This window comes from Dermochelys coriacea, chromosome 5, assembly GCF_009764565.3.
Source record: "Dermochelys coriacea isolate rDerCor1 chromosome 5, rDerCor1.pri.v4, whole genome shotgun sequence".
NCBI lineage: Eukaryota > Metazoa > Chordata > Testudines > Dermochelyidae > Dermochelys > Dermochelys coriacea.
This window is the reverse complement of record NC_050072.1, coordinates 1,343,818-1,351,989: the sequence shown is the minus strand read 5'-3', so window position 1 is coordinate 1,351,989 and position 8,172 is coordinate 1,343,818. Positions and strand designations below refer to the sequence as shown.

At 55.4% G+C, this 8,172-nt stretch overlaps 1 protein-coding gene across 2 annotated transcripts in view; it reads right to left on the bottom strand.

Moving 5' to 3' along the window:
- Positions 1-2,592: 2,592 nt before the first annotated feature.
- Positions 2,593-8,172, bottom strand: part of CD72 (CD72 molecule) — a 31,166-nt gene continuing 25,586 nt past the window's right edge. For both annotated transcript variants that reach the window (XM_038403183.2, XM_043515200.1), the window contains 2 exons: positions 4,637-4,828; positions 2,593-3,635 (listed from right to left, as the gene is read on the bottom strand). In XM_038403183.2, coding sequence (XP_038259111.2) covers positions 4,681-4,828 — 148 coding nt within the window. In that variant the 3' untranslated portion in view covers positions 2,593-3,635; positions 4,637-4,680. The remainder of the gene's footprint in view (positions 3,636-4,636; positions 4,829-8,172) is intronic.

Below are 8,172 nucleotides of genomic sequence, written 5' to 3'. Positions count from 1 at the left end.
AGGTCTGACCTCGGAGCATCCAGCATCCTCTGCCCCTCCGTGCGCTTCCCACAGCCAGTCCGCCCAGCCTGGGGAAGCCAGAGGGTCCTGCCCCCCAACTCCGCAGTCAGACGTGACTCTCAGCCAGCCAGTAAAACAGAAGGTTTATTAGACGACAGGAACATGGTCTAAACCAGAGCTTGTAGGTGCAGAGAACAGGACCCCTCAGCTGGCTCCATTTTGGGGGGCAGGGAGCCAGACAACCCCGTCTGCACTTCACTCCATATCCCCAGCCAGCCCCAAACTGAAACTCCCTCCAGCCCCCTCCTCCTCTGGGCTTTGTTCCTTTCCCGGGCCAGGAGGGCACCTGATCCCTTTGTTCTCCAGCCCTTTAGCTCTCACCTTGCAGGGGGGAAGCACCAGGCCATCAGGTGCCAGGAGACAGAGTGTCGGCCATTTATGTACCTGGCCCTTTGCTCTGCAACAATTACACCTGCTTATCTGACCACCTAGAGACTTAAGAACTGCCTAGGGGAAACTGAGGCACCCCTACAGTATTCAGAGGACACATTAAGAACAGTCCCACTTTGTCACAGCAGCATCTCTGGGTGGGCCATGGGCACTGCCCCGTCTCTGCACCTTGGCCCTGTGCTGCCCCCCCCCCCCGCTCAGCCCAGCCCCACTGCAGTGCGGCTCCCCACTCCAGCCTGGCCCCCTTCTCACCTGCCCCAGGCACGCGGCCGGCTCCCACTCCCCTGGGCTCACCGCTTAGTGACCCTCCTTGGTCATAATCCTTCACACGCCGCCATCAGCCAAACTCCTGGGTCTGCTCTGCTCCCCTTCCTGCAGCCCCGGCCTCCTCCCACGCCCTCTGCTCGCCCCCAGCCTCCGGCCACTCTCGGCGCCTGCACTGCCCAGCTCCAGGGATGGCTGCTGGGCTGCACTTTGACAGGCCCCTGCAAGCCCAGCGGGGGTGGGGGCCCTGTTGTGTCTCTGAAGCCTGGGGGAGCGGGGGGTGCCGTGTTGTGTCTCTGAAGCCTGGGGGAGTATGGGGGGCTTAAGGAAATTGAGGCTCAGGTGATCTTTAGTGGGATCCTGCCTGTTCCTAGAGAAGGGCAACAAAGGTGTGACAAGATTATGACTGTCAACAGATGGCTTAGGCAGTGGTGCTATAAGGAGGGCTTTGGGATGTATGGCCACGGGGAGGCATTCACGGACAGAGGACAGTTCTCTAGGGATGGACTTCATCTGAGTAGGGAAGGAAATAGACTTCTAGGATCAAGGCTGGCACAACTGATAAAGAGAGCTTTAAACTAGGAATTAGGGGGAGATGGTTGGGAGATGTCCAGGTAATCTCCACGCCAGATTTTAACATTGAGAGGGAAGAAAACGAAGTAAGAAAGGCTACAGCCGTGGGTAAGAGAAAGGACATAAGTGTAAGGTTATGCATTTAGGGATTAATAACAAGAATTTCTGTTATAAACTGGGGACGCATCACTTGGAAGTAATGGAGGAGGAGAAGGATCTCAGAGTATCGGTTGATCATAGGATGACTATGAGCTGCCAATGTGATATGGCTGTGAAAAAAGCTAATGCAGTTTTGGGATGCATCAGGAGAGGCATTTCCAGTAGGGATAAGGAGGTTTTAGTACCGTTATACAAGGCACTGGTGAGACCTCCCCTAGAATACTGTGTGCAGTTCTGGTCTCCCATGTTTAAAAAGGATGAATTCAAACTGGAGCAGGTACAGAGAAGGGCTACTAGGATGATCCAAGGAATGGAAAACTTGTCTTATGAAAAAAGAAAAGGAGTACTTGTGGCACCTTAGAGACTAACAAATTTATTAGAGCATAAGCTTTCGTGAAATGCATCCGATGAAGTGAGCTGTAGCTCACGAAAGCTTATGCTCTAATAAATTTGTTAGTCTCTAAGGTGCCACAAGTACTCCTTTTCTTTTTGCGAATACAGACTAACACGGCTGCTACTCTGAAACCTGTCTTATGAAAGGAGACTTAAGGAGCTTGGCTTGTTTAGCCTAACTAAAAGAAGGTTAAGGGGAGATATGATTGCTCTCTATAAATATATCAGAGGGATAAATACACGAGAGGGAGAGGAATTATTTAAGCTCAGCACCAATGTGGACACAAGAACAAATGGGTATAAACTGGCCATTTTAGACTTGAAATCAGACGAAGGTTTCTAACCATCAGAGGAGTGAAGTTCTGGAAAAGCCTTCCAAGGGGAGCAGTGGGGGCAAAAGACATATCTGGCTTCGAGACTGAGCTTGATAAGTTTATGGAGGGGATGGGATAGTCAAAGAACAATTAATTGCCAAAAATTAGGCTATTAGTGGTAACTATGCCCAATGGCCTGTGATGGGACATTAGATGGATGGGATCTGAGTTACCCAGGAAAGAATTTTCTGTAGTATCTGGCTGGTGAGTCTTGCCCACATGCTCAGGGTTTAGCTGATCGCCATATTTGGGGTCGGGAAGGAATTTTCCCCCAGGGCAGATTGGCAGAGGTCCTGGGGGTTTTTCGCCTTCATCTGCAGCGTGGGGCACGGGTCACTTGCTGGAGGATTCTCTGCTCCTTGAAGTCTTTAAACCACAATTTGAGGACTTCAATAGCTCAGACATAGGTCAGGGGTTTATTACAGGAGTGGGTGGGTGAGATTCTGGGGCCTGCGCTGTGCAGGGGGTCAGACTAGACGATCAGAATGATCCCTTCTGACCTCAATGTCTATGAGTCTCTGAATCTATGTTGTGTCTCTGAAGCCCAGGGGAGCAGGGGCAGGGGCATGTTGTGTCTCTGAAGGCCGGAGGGGTGTGTGTGTGGGGTGTGTTGTGTCACTGAAGGCCGGGGGGAGCCATGGGGGGGCGTGTTGTGTCTCTGAAGGCCGGGGGCAGGACCGAGGCGGCCGTGTTGTGCTCACCCGGCCCTTGCCCCGCTGACCCATCAAACGCCGGGTGCGGAAGGCGGGGTGGCAAGGGCTGCGCCCCAGGCCCAGTACTGACACCCCTGGGTCACTGGGTCACTGCTCCGGGTCACTGCTCAGCTGCCCCAGCTGCCGGGCAGTGCCCCAGTCCCAGCCATGCCAGGCTGTGGGCAGCAGAAATCGCCCCGCACGAGTGACCCGGCCTGCGTGGAGCCCATCACCGTTAGAAAGGGGTAGGGTGCTTGCCCTGCATGGGGCCCACGCCCACAGCCATGGGGCTGCAGGAGGGTCTGTGGGACAGAGAGCAGCTCCCTGCTCCCACCCTGCTGGCAGGTGTTGGCAGCGGTGGGGAGAGCTCTGGGCGACCCTCCCCGGAGCCTGCCCCACTGGGACATTTAGTGGCCGCTCGCCCCCATGGAACCCAGCCCCATGTGTGGGAAGGGGGCTGGCTGTGTGCTGATGGCCGGCAGCTCTTTTCCTGGGCATGACGCTCCCAGCCCTTCGCTGCGAGCACCCTGCCCTGCCCAGCGCACAAGCTGGCACCTTCTGGGGGCGAGGCCGGGCTCCAGGCTGGAGCAGGGGACCTGTCCCCCAGGCAGGGGACAAGGCTGAGTGTGGAGCGGGCAGTGCTGGTGGGGCTGGCCCTCGGGTGCTGTGTCCTCGGCACTGGGAGCAGGGCAGGAAGATGACACAGGAGCCAAGCCTGGCGCAGCGGGAGCTGTAAGGGAACAACCAGGGTAAGCTGGGCCGGGGGGTCAGTCCCCCACCCCTGGCTGGGGCAGGCCTAAGACCCCAATGGATGCAATGGCAGTGCCAGCTATGCCTGGCCTCTGCCCCTCGTACAGCCGGGATGGGGGAGCTCTGTGGAGTGTAGGGGGCCTGATCCTGTGGCTCTGCACAGCCAGGGGAACGGGGTGAGTTTTGGCTCGGGGCGGCTGATTTGGGGCATGCCCAGGGCGATGTGAATCGACCCGACTGGTGCCCGGAGCCACAGGGGAGCCTGGCTGGTGCTTTAGTTCAGAAACATCCTCGGTTATACCAAGCCCTGGATCTGCACCACGGGAGGAGGGGGACGGGCGTGCTCGCTGGGCCCCCCGTTATCCCAGCACAACCCACTGAACCACAGCTAACCTGTGTGTCCTGCCCCGCAGCACCGCCCTGCAAACCCACCGCTCCCCTCCCCCCCGAGTGCCCTGCTCCCCGAGCACCACCCTGAAAACTCCCCGTGCCCCTGCCCCCCGTGTGCCCTGCCCTGCAAATCCACCGCTCCTCTCCTCCCCGAGTGCCCTGCTCTCCGAGCACCACCCTGAAAACCCCCCGCGCCCCTGCCCCCCGTGTGCCCTGCCCTGCAAATCCACCGCTCCTCTCCTCCCTGAGTGCCCTGCCCCCCAGCACCACCCTGAAAACCCCCCATGTGCCTGCCCCCCGTGTACCCTGCCCCCCCAGCACTGCCCTGGAAACCCACCACTCCCCTGCTCCCATGTGCCCTGCCCCCCAGCACACCGTGAAAACCCCCCATTCCCTCACCCCCCGTGTGCCCCGCTCCTCATCACCACCCTGGAAACCCACTGCTCCCCTGCCCCCCAAGTGCCCTGCCCCCCCATCACCGTCCTGGAAAGCCACTGCTCCCCTGCCCCCATGTGCCCTGCCCCCCAGCACTACCCTGCAAACCTGGACCTTGCCCGAGATGTCCCCAATACGAGGATGGTGCAGACTCACAGGATGGTCCTGTAGGGCTCTCGCTGATTGTCTCTCCAGGGACTCTAAGGAAACCAGAATCTGGCTGGGCTGCGCTGGCTGGGTGCCTTCTCACAGATCCACGGCTTCGAATAGTAGCAAAATTCCCTGTTTATGAAGCCATTTCTTATTGCTCCACACTTCCCATAGCGGTAATTCGGATAGCTCCAATCTCTGGAAAGAGAAGGGGCATTGCTGAGACGGCACATCCCGCCCTACACTGGCTGTCAGCTGTGCCACCCTGGCGCACTAATGCCAGGTCGCCATCCATTTCAAGGCCAGAGTCACATCACCCAGTGACAGCTGCAGCCCACCAGGAGCCCCTCCTTCAGCGAAAGCGACACCCACTCATCACAGAAACCTGGGGGATGGAGACTCCACCGCGTGCCTGGGTGAACTGTTCCACTGGTTAATACCCATCCCGGTTTTCTGACTTATTTCTTGTCTGATTTTTGTCTCACTTCGTCTTCCAGCCACTGGGGCTTGTTCTGCTTTCATCTGCAGCTAGATTGAGGAGCCGCCTACTCCCAGAAATCTGCTCTGCATGTAGGTGCCTGGGCCCAGATCCACAAAGACATGTACGTCCCAGGTCTAGACACCCTGCGATCCAGAAAATCCCCCCTTGGCTGCCGCTGAGATCTGGAGGAGCCTAAAGTCACTCGGTACCTAAACTTTGGCAGTCAAGGTTTCCTGGCCCTGGCTGCTGTGGTCACAGCTGAGCTTCTGCCTTGGAATCCTGTCCCCCCCCAGGCAGTCACACCTCCCCTGCCTGCTGCTGCTTCTGCCGGCTCCCTTCAGCCTCTCCTGCCCCCTGCCCCTCTCGGTGGGCTTGGCACAGGGCTCATCTCCCTGTACACCCTGGTCCAGTCGTGCTGCTCCCGCTCCCGGCTCTGCAGTGGCTCCGCTCTGCCTCTCCATACTCAGCTTCATGGATTGCAGGGCCAGAAGGGACCACTGCAAATCTAGTCTGACTCCTGTCACGGAGTCCCCGGGTGATACTCTGGAGCTGCTCCCTACGAAGCCAGGCAGGACTCTGGGGGAGTCTCCTCTCTGGGAGCAGCCTGTCTGCAGGACACACAGCTCACCCGGCTCCCCCCTTCCTGGGTCTGACCTCGGAGCATTCAGCATCCTCTGCCCCTCCGTGCGCTTCCCACAGCAAGTCCACCCAGGCAGGGTCCTGGGGAAGCCAGAGGGTCCTGCCCCCCAGAGGGTCCTGTCCTGTCCCGCAGTCAGACGGGACTCTCAGTCAGAGTAAAACGGAAGGTTTATTAGACGACAGGAACACATCATAGAACTGAACTTGTTAGCACAGAAATCAGTGACTCAGCCAAGTCCATCCTGGGGAGTCCTGGGCCAGACGCCCTGGATTCCCCCTCTTCCAGTCCCCCAAGCTGACTGCCAGCTTCCAGCGACTGGACCTCCAATGCCCCCATGTCACTCCTCCTCCTTGTCTTTGTCTCCCTTCCCAGGCAAAAGGTGTCACCTGGTCGCATCCCCCTCCTGGGTCCCAGGTTACATAGGTGCAAACAGCTGGGCAACCTCATCTGCCCTGAGGGCCTCAGCAAAATCACACACCCAATTCCCAGCCCGAAGTATTGGTGCAGTACACAGGGAAACTAAGGTACACACAGTATTAGTATAGGACAGTAAGACTCACATGCAACATAACAAGATGAATAAAACCCCACTTTGTCAGAACTCCCTTTACAGCACAGGCTAGAGACCTGCCCTAAAATAATTCCTAGGGCAGATATTTGTTTCTGTGGTTCTTTGTTACCCTGGAAGAGGTGGGCTAAATGTGACCTGGCCGAAGGGCTGAGTCATGGGAAGAAAGAGACCACAGCAGGGCCACAGTAGTTGTCAACAGGGGGTGTGCGAAGCAGCGATCCTGCCATTCCCTGCACTGCTGTGAAGGGGCGCACCAGTGGTGAGTACACCATTCTACATTCAAAATGTATACTTTCAAAGCAATAGCTTACACACCAGAGTCTTAAAGAAACTGGCCAGGGAGCTCTCTGAAACACTAAGGCTAATTTTTAATAAGTCTTGGAAAACACCAATTCCAAAAGATTGCAGACCTCCCGGTGTAGCTCCAATATTTAAAAGGGGTAAAAGGGATGCCCCAGGGAACTACAGACCAGTTCACCTGGTGTCGATCCTGGGCAGAAAAATGGAATGGTTCATTTGGAACTCTACTTCTTTATTGCTAGAGACTAATAATATGATGAATGTCAGTCGGCATGGTTTCATGGAAGGTCAGGCTTGTCAAGCCTTTTTTACAGGATTACAGGTCTAGTGGATAAATGTACAGTGTGATCAAGGCACTGTGTTGATAAAGGTACAGTGTGATAAAAGTAGCTGTGTTCATACAAGTACAGCGTGATAAAGATAGCTGTGGTGATAAAGGTACAATGTACTTGGATTTCTCCAAGGCAGTTGACTTAGTACCACATGTTATTTTGATTTAAAAACTTGCAGTATAGGTGTAAGCAGGGTCTGAAAGAGCTCTCCCCTGACAGCTAGCTGGGGAGGGGAAAAGATTTCAGGACCAGACTGTATTTACATGAACACACCCCCTCGGCGTTGGTATCCAGCATTCAGAGCGGTGCTGCTCAAAGTGACCAAGGTTGGCTGGTGTTGGGATACAAATCACTTCACTCCTGAATGCAGGAGGAGTGAAATGGTGTTATCCATGTTACCTTTATTGTCTGACTAAAGGGCAGCCGAACCGTGCTGAGCCTGTTCTGATTGAGAGGGTCCCCCTCAACTAAAAGGAGCTTGCTAAGCCGGGGGCTCAAATGCCAGAGCCCTCCCCTGTGAAAGTAAGAGGGGTGGGGACAGGTGTCCCTGCTAGGAGGTGTGGATGATACTTAAGGATCCCAGGTACAGTTTAACCTGCCCCTCCCCACTGTTCACAGACAGAGCTAAGTGTGGCTCCGTTACTTGCTCACTAGAGCTGACAACACTTGGGGGGGGCAGCGTTTCTGCCCAGCCTGTTCAGCAAGGCAGTTCCCCCCCAAGAGCTGACAGTCCCTGAGAGCTGGTTCTGACACATGGAAAAGAGAGCTGATACCAAGGGGCTTTCCAGGCTAGCAGACAAAGCCATAACAAGGTCCAATAGCTGGAAGTTAGAATTGGACAAATTCAATCTTGAAATAAGATGCTGTTTCCTAGCTGTGAGGGTGATTAACAACTAGAACAGCTCACCATCAATTCTGAAGCACTTAGAGGAGAGAAAAGTGATCAGGAACAGTCAGCATGGATTCACCAAGGGCAAGTCATGCCTGACTAATCTAATTACCTTCTACGACGAGATAACTGGCTCTGTGGATGAGAGGAAAGCAGTGGCCTTGTTGTTCCTTGACTTTAGCAAAGCTTTTGACATGGTCTCCCACAGTATCCTTGCCAGCAAGTTAAAGAAGTATGGGCTGGATGAATGGACTATAAGGTGGATAGAAAGCTGGCTAGATCGTTGGGCTCAATGGGTAGTGATCAATGGCTCCATGTCTAGTTGGCAG